The 16216-nt window shown below is 35.4% G+C and overlaps 1 protein-coding gene across 1 annotated transcript in view; it reads left to right on the top strand.

Annotated features, from left to right (window-relative positions):
• GABBR2 (gamma-aminobutyric acid type B receptor subunit 2) overlaps window positions 1–16216 on the top strand; it is a 467186-nt gene that overhangs the window by 320814 nt on the left and 130156 nt on the right. The window contains exons 12-13 of the mRNA XM_027886882.1: window positions 624–731; window positions 14939–15061. Of these exons, the coding sequence (XP_027742683.1) occupies window positions 624–731; window positions 14939–15061 (231 nt within the window). The remainder of the gene's footprint in view (window positions 1–623; window positions 732–14938; window positions 15062–16216) is intronic.

Genomic DNA, 16216 nt, shown 5'->3' with positions numbered 1-16216 from the left:
ATAGCTGTTGCCAGTTCAGGGTCCTATTACTCCATTGCTCTGTGCAAGCTCACCATCTCCTTTTTCTTAGGCACCATTTGCAGATATTGATTCAGGTCTTGTCCCCAGGGCCTGCCTACCAAGGCTATGTTCCTCTTTTCTTATTTTTCCAGAATGCTCAAGGTTTTCATTGAGTGATACATACCTCACATAGTACAATTTTATATTATTTAGTCTGAATAACATCTCTATTTCTCTATTCATTTCTGATCAAAATGTTGCTGTTAATATTAGCTCACTGAGTACTGTTTATAGTCTGTCTCTTGAGTTCCTCCACTAGTTCTTTCCTCTCTCTGCACGGAACACAAGTGAACAAAAATGCAGAATATGGTAAGAGATTTGTGATTTTATGCATGAAAGAGATGGTTAATTCAGCATCCAGATTTGTTTTAGTTGGAGAGAGGATGAAGGGAGGAATTAAAAAAACAAGCAATGAGAAATTTTGAAATGTCAACATTTTTGTGAAGTTCTTTGAATATTATTTTCCTGAGGCCTTGAGAAACAAGTTGGCTGAAATTGTGATATCCAAATTTTGTACTGAAAATTAAATGACTTTGCGTTTATTTATGTATATACATTTTTAGGTCCGAACATGGATTCTTACAGTGGGATACACAACTGCATTTGGAGCAATGTTTGCAAAAACGTGGAGAGTTCATGCAATTTTCAAAAACGTAAAAATGAAGAAAAAGGTGAGAGGAAAAAAACTCTTTTCTTGTTGCTCTGTTAATACAATTTTCTAATTGTTTTGCTACCTTTCCTGGATGGTCACAGCTGTGCTGACTCTGTTCATGTGTCGCATTCAAAGATCCTGAATGGTTTAGTATTAGGGCTTTCTTGATCCCCTTTTTAGACTCTGAGAGTTGGAGTCAAACATCAGCTCTTCACTCTTTATAATGAGAGGTGGGCAGTGGAGGTGGTTGTAAAATGTCAAAGTGAATTCAAATCCCCACTCTCACTTAGTATGTTGTTTTAGCATCCAGAGGGCTCCTTCTGGTAGATTCACAGCTGTTATGAAATGTTTTTGGATCATATCTGGTTTAGATAGACATTACACCCAGATTTCTCATAAATTAGTAGAAGCCAAGAGAAAATGCTGTTTAAACAGCTCTCTATTTCTAATTTTGATTGAAATTTCAAAAGTTTACTTTAAGACTGATCAGAATTGAAGTACAACTGTCTCTGTAATTTTTGGTACAGCACATTTTCTGTCAAAAATTAGTTTCAGCTCAGGAGTAGTACAGCACTTCATGTATGTATTGTTCATTTGATATTTTTCTCGTGGAGCTTCTTTTCACACATGAAGTACTTTTAATTAAATGGTTTTATTTAAAAATAGGGAAAACGGTGAATAGAAATTATTTTGATAGAAAAAGCATTAAGAGGAATGCTCATGAAACAGAGAAACAAAATTAGTATTATTATAGAGTAGTGCCAAATGCAGTTCCTATGCGCATCTGAATATATTTATTCTAAAAAGTAATAAAGAGTCATTTACAGCCAAAATAAGTAGAACAATATTCCAAAAGCTCATCAGATTTCTCTTTTTGTTTCCCTCTATGTGTGGTCAGAGAAGAGCTCTATTATTAATTTTTTTTTTTTTTTAGTAATGTGTTATTTTTTTCCATGATTACAATGGTAGGGAGTCTGTCACAACAAGATGCATCCTTCCCTTAAAAGGCTTTGACTTTAGATAGACAAGGGAGAGTTAACTCAGTTTCTAAGAGGATTTAAGACTGAGGTTATTAAGGAATTACTTCTGGTACTGGGTGTAGCACTCTGACACCCTAACAACACAACCACCTAATACTTCCCCCTACTATTCTGTCCTGTGAGGTTTGCTTAAATGTTTATTAATTAAATTCCAAATATTATTCATTGTAAAAAATAATGAAGAATAAATACAAAATATGTTAAAACAAACTAAAGATATAAAAAATTTCTATACCAGAAACGGGATACTCTGGATGGAGAGAATTAGAAACCACGCTTTCTGTACCTGTGCAAAGAACCCACTGTACTATATCAGTTTATGCTGCCAGAGTCTTATATATATATTTGTCAAGAAGCTTCCACTTCATACATTAAAGTTCCTTAACCAGAGATGACAAGTATTTTACTTTCCAGAAAAATTAAATTATACGTTGCAAATATGTTTTCAGCTACATTGGTACAAGCCTTTTTAAATCAGTGAATTTACACAAGATACTGACAGTCTAACATGTAAAACCATTTACTTAATAACCTTTATCATCCTCAGAACTTTATCATTTTCACAATACATACATTTCAAATAGAAATGAACAGGTACTACAATCAACTGTCACTAAGCAATTGCTTTATTATTTTTTTTTTAATTCTACAGTGCCCCTGTTCTTCAACGGGCCCATCAACAACTGCAAATTGCAATTGTTTAAGCACAGCTGGATGTTAAAAATTATTTAAGATCAGTTATATATAATGATCAGTTATATATGATCATATATATGTATCATATATATATGATCAGCTATACCGCTCAGTATAAGAGAGATAAACTTTCGGATATCTTGATGCTGACCAATGAGCTGCTTTGCTCTGAGTGATACCAAACATTCAAGGCTATTAAGGCACTCTCTTCAGTATTCTGGAATTAAGTAAAAAATGCATTTTGTTCTGTAAACTTTAAAGAATGCTTTATTTGGATATCCCACTCCGAAACACAAGCATGAATCATAGAAGACAACAGTTTTCCTAATGTAAAACAAATTAGGTATCCAGGATAAATGTTTACTAGTCATATATTTTCTGTCTTTGAGTTGGCAGGGCAGATAAAACTGGTTTTAGGACTTGACTGAAAGATGTGACAGTCTTTACTTATGTCTTACAAGAGTGACATTTCCATTTTCTGCAGATATTATTTACCGATAAACTATTTTCTGTCTATGAATACGCAATAGAAATGACTGGCAATAGAAATTTTCACAAACAATATCTATACTGACAAATAAATAAAAGTAGTGCTGCATGAAAAAGTACATTAATGTGTTTTGAATTAGCTGTGCCATGACAGAGCAGATTGCTGTTACGGAGGAGTACAAAGTTCCAAAATTTTTTAAGTACTTTGGATCCTATTAATTTGTGATTGCTTCAGTTTCTACTTGTATATAAGTGTGACAGTAAAGTCCATATAACATTTAGGCATACCACTTTTGCCTGTCATCCTCAATATTTTCATGAGGAAAATTTTTCCCAACAATGAAATTTCTTCACAACATGGAATAACCTCTCTTCAGCTTTTGAAAATATTGGTTAATTGATTTCATGAAAGTGGGGTTTAAGTAAGGGAGAGAAAAATATGATGAGTAAATCAATTTATCTTCATCAGATAGGGCAAGCTTGCTTCTGTATATGTATTGGACACTTATCTTAAAGTACAACATGGCTTTGTGAAGAGATGAATGGATTTCTTTCTCATCGTGAGAAAATAAACAGATTTTTAAATAAAAAAATACACTGTGACTTCATTTTAGTGCAATAGAGAGTGAAACTAAAGGATTTAGAGTGTCTTGAATTAGTTGAAGATTCTTATTGACTGTTGCTTATAAAGCTTTCAAAAATCTCTTTTATTTTCACCCATTTATACATCCCCTCCTCTATTATTGGAAAATAATAAACAAAAAAATTAAGAATACACTCCTTCTGCTATCAGACTACTAATGAATAAATTTTGCAAAATTCCCAGAGCTTGGTTACCATCTTTGATCTTGCTAGGGCTTAAAGGAAGCAAATTAAAAATGCATTAATTTTAGCTGGAACAGAAACAGAGGGGTGCAAGGGAATCGATTTTGTCAAATGGAAATTACAAAATCAGTAGGGGTAAATACATTATTTTTTAGTTTTGAAGAGATTAGTTGAGATAATGGAAAGTAGAATAGAATTAGTATTAAAAATAACCATAGCAGTTATAATTGAGGTGCAATTCTGGTTTTGGTATGTCCCCATTCTGTTGGCTTAGGCAGCAAAATGTCTTCTGCTCAGTGAGAGGTGGGAAATGCTTTTATGTTTCCCTCAGCACTTGGAGGGCTGGCAGGAGATGAGAGGAGAGAGAGGAGAATATCAGTAGCAGGAGAGCATGTGATGTCCTGGGGAAGCTTTAGCTAGCTGAACCATTTGAAGAAGCCAGCCCTTCTGGTAAAATTTAGAAGGATAAGAAGCCATCTCTTTTGATGGGAACTGCACTGTCTTGGGGTTTTGGGGTGTTAAAACAGTCCTGCATAAGTACTTCTCCTGCACAACTCCTGCATGCTAAATAAAGCCCATACAGTTGATAAATACCAGAATAGTAAGAAATTCAAAGTCGTGGTATTTAGAGCCTCCATAAGTTTTATATATTTCACTCCTATAAAGACAAGCATTCAGCCATTTTTAGGTGGCTACAATAAAGCACGAAGACAATCTGGGTCACAAAATTTCTTTGTCACAGTTCCTCTTTGAAAGTACAATACATCTCGGTTGACGTTGTTATGATAAGCTTGTCTTACCCTTAACATAGTACATTCTGGCTTTGTCTATTTGGACTTAATACTTTAACTGTGGCATCAGAGTGGGGATTTTTTATGTTTAATTTTCACTGAAATATTATCCTTCTAACTCAGTGATTACTACCCCTGTAGACTTCTGGTGGCATATGTCTTTATGCTGACAAAAGTTTTTACAAGATAAATACAGAATATAGTTACACAAGGGATGAATAATAGCATCTTTTCCTTGTGTGGCTTGTGCTGCTTGTGCTGCTATAGTTTTGCCAACATTATTCTACTCCTTCATGATGATTTATAAGCTTTTCTCTGTATTGGTACTATCACAGGGCAAGAAACAAATCACAACAGAGAAAAATGACTTATCAATCTAACCTGACTTAGCTGAGCTGGTCAGGATGCCATCTGGCAAACTTATTTTCATATTCTTGACCTCCTAGGTCCTTAAAAGACTACTGAAGAGAGGTATGGTCTTCATGCCTTATAAAGACGGGTAGGAGATTGTACAGACTGTGTTGCTGACACTAGGATGGAGGCTGGCACTGCAAGGGAACTGTAGGACCAAGACACTGGAAGCAGGAAAGAGGCTGAAGATGAGAAATCAGGTTTGCTCCTATGAGCTTCTACAGGGAAACTGGTCCATATAAAAAGGGTAGGGAAAAGGTTGGAACTTTATACTGGGAGAAAATGTTGAAGAGGGAGACTGAATTTGGATTAAAATTCCCCTAGAATTAAACCAAGTTCGAAAGCCAGCAAAGACAAGAAAGGCTGTAAGAACTGATGAAGAAAGCTGAGTATGATGGAATGTAGAGCCTGAGTTCAGTATTTAATGGCAAACTAGTTGAGGGACTAGGCCTAATTTAAAATTAGATTACCATTGAAATTTAGAAGCAGGATGGCAGGACTGAAAAATAGGGACATAGACTAGGAAAGAAAGATAGGAATGAGAAAGGACTAAGAGGCAAGAAAAAAATTTGAAATTAGGACTGGCAAAAATGGTTGCACAAGAAGTGTGGGCAGAGCATAAAATCTGAACACAGGATTTTAGAATTTCACTGTTCCTTTTCTATTACTATGTACCTATAAAACCTACAGGCAAAATATGTACCTTGTCTTTTTGTTATGCAGTTGTACAGCTCATGATAGCTACTAGTGACTCTTTTAGCTCAAGCTGATGAGGTGTGCAAAGATGTAAGGGCTCCTTTTGCTGATGCATGCAGCTCTTTATAATTGAATTCTCTTTCTTTTCGTTTTCTTTATGAAGAATGGGCTCATGAAAACATTAAAAGTTTTATGTTGTGGCTAAATGTCTATAACTGAAAAACTACAGCTTGATCGGATCTCTACAAGGTCCATTTCTTTCCCCATGTGCGTTCACCAGTTCAGCCTTTGTGTTCTACATAATGCCACTGTCATGGAGCAAACAGAGACCATGCTCTGGGCATGCAATAGGACTGTGTAATAAAAGAGACAGTTTTTTGTTACGGTATTTTTCACTTAAACCAGAAAAAATGCATAATGAAAAAGACAGTAGGAGTTTTGAGAAATATAGTCCCATGTATAAGAGAGTTAAGTGACAAATGAAGACAAATAATTAATTATTAATTATTTAATATTTTAATATTAGATATTATTAATGTTATTTAATTTTAAAATCATTTAATAATTAATTATTCAATTAGTAATTATTTGTTATGGTTTAGGAATCTCTCTGAGCATAGGTTTCAGAAATCATTCCTCTGTTTCATTGTTTCTGAGAAGCAAATTTATTACCTGAGTGAAACAGAGCAGGAATTCTCAAAATTGTAGCCCATTGCCTTCTCACCCCATGTTTAACACAAATCTAGCCATTCCAACTTCATAATTTGTATACTTCATGTGCCGTAAACAGGCACATGGGAAAACTGGAAGGAGTAAGACCATCCAGGCTCTTTCTGGGGAGCAGGGCACATGAATTACTCTGAGCAGCCCCTAGTCCTGATCCCCCAGGTCAGCGTGGGCAGCAGCTGGCTGTGTGCTCCTATACCTGCATGGTGCCAGCTGCAGGAAAGTTGCCAGTTTCTGCAATTGCACAGTGTCCCTGGGGGGGAAGAGAGATTAGAGCAGTTGGAGTGTGCATGGTTATCAGCTTTTTTGCTGCTGCCTTCTCCTCACAACTTGTCTCTGTTGATTGCTATCTCCACCTCTCATTTGACAGCCTCTGTGAGAAAGTTTATAAAATAAGTGTAATCTCTAGATAAAAATTTTCTATAAGTTTTTTGAGCCACCTGTGGAATTTAGAATTTATTACAATCTATAATTTTTCTCACAAAAGTCCTAGAGGTTTAAAAAAAGTCACCCATTATCTTAATCATTTAAAAATAAATGAAGCCATGTTCTCCAGATTATATTGACAGAGGGTTTAGGTCAGAACCTCACAGGCCATGTCTCATTTATTCACCCTAATTCTTTGTAGACATGGTTCTGTATCAGCATGAATATAGTTCATATCGTCCAATAGTTCTTTCTGTAGCTACTGCTATAGTATATTTTTCCAGGTCAGTTTTCAGACTGCAAATATTTATACTTTTCCAGGACATTTTTGTTCAATCTAGCTAGAGCTTTTTGTGTGTATAAAAAAAAGTTATATGACGGATTTCCCCTGGAATGTACATGTATTCTACTAAATATATATGAGAGATCATAAGTCTGAAGACAAGATGTGTCAGGAACCAAAAATTTACTTTGGGTAACCATACCAACAGTATAACAATCTATTAGGGACCATCTGCTGAAAATGAACCAGCATATGGATACCTAAAGCAGCATTCAGTGTTATTGTTCAGTCTCTGAGAGTAAGAAATAAGACAGTAGTTTGAAATCTGCTTATGTTTAGGATTTTTTTTTTCATTATGAATATTTACCGTTGGACAAAATAATCTATGATACTTACAGTGCAGTGTGTAAATTATTCAGGTGGCTTCATGAGTTATTAATATACTATCAATATTAGTACTTCCTAAAGTGATATAAGTGCAAAAAAAATTTTTTTTTCCCCCAAATAGCTACAACTATAAATTTTAAGTCCAAAGCTTCAAAAATAGTCAGTGTAATCCTAGAATCCATATTTAGATGTAAAATAAGCATCCTGGTTTTCATAAGAGCTGATCAGCCAAAATGCTAACCAAGGAACAATAGGAATCATATCTCTAAAATTTACATTCATATAAATATGGATCATGGAGCTAAATCTCAAGCTCCTGTCACAGAGAGGAACTGAGCTAATGAACTGTACATCTAGGAGAAAAATCTGCTTTTGAAGTAATTTATGTATGTAAATTTCTGCATGGTACAGTTTGATAAGGCTCAGACTCAGTAGTGACAAAAACAATGAAAACTGTGTGTGAAGTGTAACTGCTCATAAATGGTGCTACAGCCATAATTTCTATGTATTATGAGAGTAGTGGATGACAGAGAAATAAAGACATGTTGCTATAAATTATGAGGCAATTTTTTCCTGAATAGCTTGGAATTGGATTGTAAATGTAATCAAGTGCATTGATGTTCCCAGCTATTTGGTAATGATGTAGTATGCTTTCCTACAGAACTTTTCATTAGGGAAAATATTAAAGTCTAGGTATTTTAATGTTATCACAAACAAAATCACAACATTTCTTCTAGAACATTCAAATCCTTTATGCACTTTCATTTTTTTCCTGAAGATTGGGATTCCTTTTAACAGTAAACATGAGAATTCACAGCTCTCACAGTAATTCCTTCACCCTTATAGCCCATGTGATGTTGGGCTCAACACGTGCATTTCTCTCAAAGGTGAATTTGAACTGCTGTGTTGATGGCATGTGCAGCTCTCTCAAGGCAGAATGTCTTGTTCTATTTACGGTAGTGAGCAGAAGTTAACACAGTATTCAAGAGTGTTTGTAAGACTGATCTCTAAAGCATGGTTCAGCAAAAATGACTGGTTCTGATTTTGTCAAGTTAGATTTCTTTAGCCCTATTTTTAAACTAAAATGCTTTTTATTTTTGTCCTTTCAAAAGAGTTTTGTGAAAAAATAGCCATGTTGTATCACTCTGTGGGCTCATTATGGTTGGATTAGCAATGTTAGTAAAACAATCACCTCTCCAATTCTCTAGTGCATTATAGTCATAATTGAGCCTCAAGCTTTCAAAAATAAGGACTTTTATAACTTTTTTTAACCCATCACTGAATCCCTCTCCTTCTCTAACATCTGTAAAGTTTCTGTCTTCTACATCCCCTAGGGAGCATTACCACTAGGATGTTCCCACTCTCTTTTATGTGAGTTGGAAAAGAGGGAAGGTGTCCTCTGATTGGATAGCTTCTCCTGGCATCAAGGCATAGAGTTAACACATCCACATTCGCAGTACCATTATGGAGAGGATGAGTCTGCCCAATGATCCAATTATCCCAAACATGAGTCAGCAAAGAGGATGTGTTTTGGAAATATGTACTTTGGCAGGCTAGTGGCTGTAGTTATTTAATTCTCAAAACCAAACTTTTGGACAATATCCAATTGTCCATTCTTTTCAAGAGTACCACATGCTCCACTATCCTGGAAAGCACAAAAAGTCATCAAGTTCTTAGACTAGAGGGATCACAGAAGATCCTCACAGGAAACAGAAATGTATATTTTTGTTGTTGGTTGTAAGTAGATGTACAAATCTTCCATCAAATTAATCCAAATACCCCTAAGTGAGTAAAACTTAGCTTTTTACTCCCAGTGACTTACTGGTCAAAAAACCTTGTTTCTACAAAAGATGCTTTCTAAAATGTTAGCATTCACTTGCTAAAGCTATTGTAATTGCAGCATGAAGTGTTCCCAATACTAATCATAGAATCTATTATAGGAAATACTCATAATAGCTGTTGAAAAAAACATTGTGGAGTTATTTGGAACAATGCATAATATGTTTTCAATAGTCCTTTTTTCTCATTCCATTACACAATAGAAATTAAGAATGTATTAGAGTATAGTTATCTAAAATATTAATGGCTTTAATAACTCTAAGATAGATATCTCCCTCAGCCCACATATGGCAAAGTTCACCCACCTACCACTGACTCCGCATCACCAACCTGATGGCACCATCCCACTTGTGTCAACCCACTTAATGTAGGGGAGAAACCCAAAGGTGTCTATTAATCATACTAAGAGGAATGAAACAGTAGCTTACGCAGTGGAGGGAGGATCCTGAAGGCAAATTCAGGAGTGGTTTTATGGTCCCTTTCCAAGCCTTCAAGACTTTATAATTTTTTGCCCCCAAAACTCTATTATTTTTTCCCTTTCCCCTCCAGTTCAGAGGGAGGACTCTTATCAGCACGATTTCTGTATGTACCAGGGAGAGGATTATTTGGTTTCAGATTTCTGAGGGCATTTATAATTGCTGTCAGTGCAATTCATTTAATTGAAGAAGGTCTAGGAAGCTTCACAGAGGGATCCTTTAAAAAGGTTTTTTTCTCTACAGATTCCCTCCCCGGAGTCTGGGGAAGAGAGAACTGAAAAAAAGTTAATTAATACCATTAAGTGTTTATCCAGCTAGTGCCAGAAGGCAAGGGACAGATCTGTCAGCTAGACTAGAAATGGCTGATCTACATGAGAGAAACCAGAATTGCCTTCTTTAACAGAAAACCCCTTACATTTAAAATGAAAAAGAATATATATATATATTTATATCCAAATCTACAAATAGATGCAAAAATAATCCCAGTCTTGCTATGCTTCTTTGAATTCAATTAAAAACCCAACAGACCAACCAAACCACAAAGATCTTCCTAAGAGACCTTCCTTGAAATTTAAAGATACTTTCTTCTGACAAAGGGAGGTGAAGTTCCTGGTTACAAGAAATTAACTCTGTTACCAGGAACAAAGAAACTAACTCTAAAAAAAATACAGGAGTAAATTAATTTTTTAGTCCATGTTGAAAAGCTATTTGTGGAACTCAGTGCATCCCTAATGTTACATCCTGGAGAAAAGGGTAAGTCTTCATAGGCAAGATTCTTCTTGGTTTAGAATGGAGTTCAGCTTTAAGGTCTATGTCATATACATTTGCAGAGTTGATTTGTTATAAGGTAAGAAATAACAAAAAGTTTTCCCTAATCTAAAATATAAAAAGAAGCCTAATGTTTAATTAGTGGTGTTTGCCAGATTGCCAGATGATCCCATAAAGTGACTGACAATAGTGTCTTTCAGGGCACAATGGATGTGATTTAGGAAGCAAAGGGGGAAAAAGCCCCACAAAAGGTCTGTGAAATAATAACCAAATGGACAGTTGAAGTTACCATGGCATTTAGTATAGTCTGTGATAGTTCTAGAAAATTCTCTAAAATTTCCATGAGCAGCAACTTTATCGTAGAGCTTTAGAGATATTTTATGTCTCGTGTGATCTGACTGCAAGATCTATGGAAAGTAAGAATTTTGATCTGCCTTCATAGGCATAAGTTTTCAAAATAATTTTTATTTGCTCATGCAACAATGTTGCTGAGGAAAGAATGGCCTACCAGTTTCTCTACTGAGTGAATTTGTTTTGAGGACATTGTATCTAGTCCAGACTGGTAGCAATGGCATTTATAACAGTGGGCAGAACTGCCAGGATGAGACAGATTCACCTATCCAATCACAGATGGTAGAAAATATGACTCACAGATGCTGCTGTGTGAGAGCTTGGCTTCAGGAAGGATTCAGAAGCACTAGCAAAAATGGATTTTATTAGCTACTGTTCATTTCTCCAAAAGCTGATTTACTGAATGCAAGAAGGAAAATGAAAAAGGAAAAAATAAGAAACTCTTAAAGAAGAATTATGTCTTTGATTGTGAGGAGCCTCAGTTGCTTGTGACTTTCTTTTGTCAGACAGAGAATTTGTTGGATTCACAATATCTGAGTCAAGACTCCTTCAGTGCATCTGGTGTTTCCCAAGGAGTGAATGTACTGAACTTAAGGAGTGCTGGTGGGTGGGAGTGATGGCTGGGGAGAGGGAAAGCTGGGCTTGCTGCGGGTGGAGGGGAGAAAGTAGCAAGCCTTTTGGAAATGCTGCTAGTAATATACCAGCAGCATTTCTCAGAGCAAATTTATGTTAGGACAAGCTGCTAATCACTGGCAGAAGTGAAAAATAATTGAAGTTCAATGTCTCGTTCTGAAAGCTAGCATTTTGGTGGAGAGCTCTGCTTCAGAGCTTTATTCCAGCAATGTTTTTGCCAGGGATAGACCAGCACTGCGACGGGTGTGTGAGGCAGCTCCAGGTGCCCTGCATTCAGCTGTCTCACCCTGCACACAACATCAGTACCCCGGTGTTTTACAGAGCTCATTACAGTAGTACAGGTCACTTTCTCGAGTTGCCTTATGGGCTTTCTTTTGCTTATCTTCCTCCTGGCTGTCTGGCAGAAGTAAGGGATGAATAATACCCACTGCCAGTGACAGCTGCTGTTAAATAACTCTCCCCTTCTGTCCAGAAAAGGGCCATTCACAGAGTAATGCAGGAAAAATTGCTCCAAGAGGTATCCAAGGAAGAGCTCCACTGTTTGCTGTATCTCTGCTTTTGTTTGTTCTAATAACTACCTGTCCAAAAAAAAGATTGCCAAACTTACATGTGCATATACTGTCAGTAGTGCAAGGTCAGGTATGAATGAAAGAAAGATGTACAAGAGCAAGGAGGAGGGGTTAGCAGTGTGATCATGAAGTGATTTATTTTGATCCTATGAGTGGTTTATCAGTATTACTGCTTTTAATAATATCTTTTCATTCTTTTGCTTCTGACATTGCTGTACTAGTTTAATTAATATTGCTAGGTGTTGGTAAATCTGCATCTGAAATGTTCACTTTTTTCATTAGAAAGATAAGATGTTTTGGGGGTTTTTTTCAAGGAATCTTTTGGGTTTAGGAGGGCAGAGGGAAACATTTCTGGCAGATGCTTTTCACATAGCTTTAATTTTCTCAAATGCTTATTTTTAGCTGGAGTTAATTGTCTTCATATCCTCTTGGGGTGTGGGGAGGGAAGAAGGGTAATAGGAACAGTAATTTTTCTAATCCTAAATTGTACCCAAGATAGGTGGGATGAATTGTCCTTTAAAGGCTTCTGTCCTTGCCCACTGGCTACTGAGAAAGGCTAGACATGTAATAGTTCAACAGCCAACTTCAGTAAAATAAACCACATCGGTTAAAAAGAAAGACCAACAAATATACGCCAATACAATAATTTCCCTAGCCATTTAAGAGAGAGGAAAAGAAATTTGAGTTGAGGTGTCTACATTTCATCTAAATCCAAATTCTCTTTGGACTTGACTCCCCATGATTTTTCTCTTCCATACCTCCACCCATACTAGGAGCAGCATTAGGTATTTTCACTCAAGACCTGTTTAGAGGCATTATAAGGGAGATTAAAAAATGCATGGGCTTTTTTTTACAGAGGATAACCTGACCTTTTTCAGCTTTGATTGTTTCTTGGTAAACAACTAAAAAGTTAGGCATAGTTCTGTTTTCCCAAAGAAGACAAGGGACCAAGCTGTGTATGAGAATCTTTGCTTAATATCTGCTTTCATTTTAGCTTAATAAGGAAACACATTTCAACAGTCTTTCTCCCCCTGCACATCCCACCAAGGCACCTTTCCCCTTGCAAAGTTCTCCTTGCCAAGCCTTCCAGCAGCAAGACGTACCACCATGAAAGTTACACCCTTCCCCTTCATCTTCCCTCTCCAGGCGTGCCTGTGCTATCTCTGATGAGATGGATGTACTGCTTCATTACTGCTGCAAACATGTGGAAAGCATAATTTTCCAGTCCTTTATCATGATGGTAGCTACATGGATTTAAATAAGTTGTCTCAGGAAATGAAAATAATGCATTGAGTTCTTTAACTCATTCTGATTGCTAGCTTAATCTACTCCTAATTATCTATAAAATAAACCAGCAGATTAACAAAAAGCAGTGCACAGTGTTGGAGAAACATCTTTCAAAATAAAGAATGTATCACATCAAGCAGTGTGAAAACCAGTTTCTTCTTACATTATTTAAAATTTCTAAGTTTCTTCTTACATTATTTAAAATTTTATTCCCATTTTATAATTTCCTTAAGCTTGATAAGAATTCAATGCAAATTCATTTTTTTTCTAGGCAGAAATAGTAACCTTGCTGTATTAGCTGTGGCTTCGTAATACATTTTCAAAATCCTTGCAATTTCATTAAATTGAACTGAAATAATCACAACTTTATTTAGCTTCTCAGGCTTAATATTTTTGAATATTTCATTTTGATTAAGCCAACTGTTTCTGAGAAACAAAACTTGGGAAAAAATATGTGTGTTTGTCCACCTTAAAGCAATTTGGCAATATCTGTTGACTGTTGGATGAGTGTTCATTAATAATAGAGGTACATATTAATCTAAAAACCGTGAACATGGGTTCAAAAGCACTGATATAAAGTTAATTTAAGCCTGATATTTCAACATGTTTACAACTTTGCAACTGAAATAACGTACTTGCAGTATATTTTTTGTGTTGCTATGCGTATTACATAGGGATTGCATGAAGCTATAGAAGACTGTAATACATGATTTGGCTTTGTTATTTTTATCAACACTCTTGGCTTTCTATTTTAAACCTAAAGTCCATGTAGAATTAAAAGCATATTTTACACTGGAAGTGCATTAAGGTCTCTGACCTTTGTAATATAGAAAAAATACATCATTCCTTTCTGCTCCTTGGGTAACAACGGCAAATGTTAAACACATAGACACACAAAAACTCCAAAATAAACTTATATTTTGATACCTTTTGAGTGTGTTTTCCACATCCGAGAAGGTTATGAAGAAGTGAGCACTGTAAATCTTAGTGAAAACTATCTCAACTCCTGCTTCTCTGAGAGGTGAGATGAACACTTTTCCACATTTGCATAAATAAACACAATAGTAAAACCCTAAAATATTTTTTTGTTGCTTTCCAGGAGTTAATATTAAACCTGGACTTCAATATCAATATTTAAGAGTCCTCCCAATTTCTTTTTAGAAATTATAAAACACTTTAGATACTTCTAATAATGATGAAATGAAATAATTTAATGAAATAAAATAATTTATGTATTCTTGCTTTCAACTTTCCATATTTCTGAAGCTTTTCTTTGTTCATTGTTAAGAACCTTTATTATTAGCAACCTGTATTTTTCTCCCTATATAGGAAAAAAGGTGTACAGGGATCTACCTATGGCTCATGGGAATCTCCCTGCTTCTTTTTTCTTTTTTTTTTTTTTTTTTTTTTTTTTTTTTTTTTTTTTTTTTTTTTTTTTTTTTTTTTTTTTTTTTTTTTTTTTTTTTTTTTTTTTTTTTTTTTTTTTTTTTTTTTTTTTTTTTTTTTTTTTTTTTTTTTTTTTTGTCTCTCCAGATCATTAAAGACCAGAAGCTACTGGTGATAGTTGGAGGGATGCTACTGATTGATCTTTGCATCCTGATTTGCTGGCAGGTTGTGGATCCTTTGAGGAGGACAGTGGAAAAATATAACATGGAGGTATGTCCTCAAGCCCAAGTAACACTTGTGGTTGCATATCAGTATCTACACCTTTCTGTAAGACCAAGCTAAAAATGTACTAGGTTATATGAAAGCAAATCAAACGATGTATTTTGGGGGAGGAATGGAAATTTCATAGGAGTGATATAACTGCAACCGAAAGAAATTGTGTCTGTAGTTGAAGGTGCCACATTTCTGTTACAAATCTGGGAGATTTTATTCAAAAGGGTTGTAAATACAGGAGAGTCCTCTGCTAAGGCTCTCTATTAGAGTCTGTTGCAATAAATAATAGATTATCAGAACCCATTAGTGGATTTCAGTAAGAGCTCATTCAAGATAAGTGCAGGAGAGGTCACTGCTTAGACTGCATTCTTTGAGGAGATGGACAGGAATTATGTTACCTACTGCTATGTTTATTTTTAGGAATTTTATATTCATACACCCATACTGATTGTTCGTATTTTAATGTCATTCCCGGAAAGGTCACACTTGTGATTTTGATAGGGAGGAAGTGATAGCTTAATGCCAACTGTACACATTTTCCAGCATTCTGATTGGTTTCTAGAAGTGGAACTGGAGTAGAGCTTTTTGGACAAACTGGCAGCAAGAAACAGGGTAGTAGCAATGCACAGCTAGGGGGAAAAAACACTGTCTGTATGTAGATTAGCAGTGTTGGAGAGTTTATTGCCTCCACTGTGGAAACTGGTGATTTCTGAAAACAAGGTCATACGAGGACAATCTAGAAGTGTTATTCTCTTCTCCAATACTTGCCAATCAGTAAGAAAAAGAATAGGAATTTTCTTGATTTTAACATTTGCAAGAGAAGATATGCTATTTTACTCCATTGCTTTTACTTTTTTCTTACTTTGCAGTGTAGCTCTGGAATTTTATTAGAAGAAGATTTTAATTTTTATTTGAATGCAATTTGTAGAAATTAACTTAGAGCAATGCCTCCTAAACTGCAAGGGTTGCCTTTCAATAAATCATTTTAGAGTCTGAAAAGATATGTCTCAGTCATTCCCTAGAGTTTGAAATTTTTTTAATGACTTCACAATTAATATGGTTTTCAATAAAAAATGGAAAATGTAACTGAAATTTGTCTTGTGGAGATGCTTCTGCTTTATGTGTGTATAGCTTGAAGCCATAGCAGATTGT

The sequence above is a fragment of the Empidonax traillii genome, unplaced genomic scaffold (assembly GCF_003031625.1).
Source record: "Empidonax traillii isolate 1590-97213 ecotype Southwest subspecies unplaced genomic scaffold, ASM303162v1 scaffold196:size3368384, whole genome shotgun sequence".
Taxonomy (NCBI): Eukaryota; Metazoa; Chordata; class Aves; order Passeriformes; family Tyrannidae; genus Empidonax; species Empidonax traillii.
This window is presented reverse-complemented; position numbering and strand designations above follow the sequence as displayed.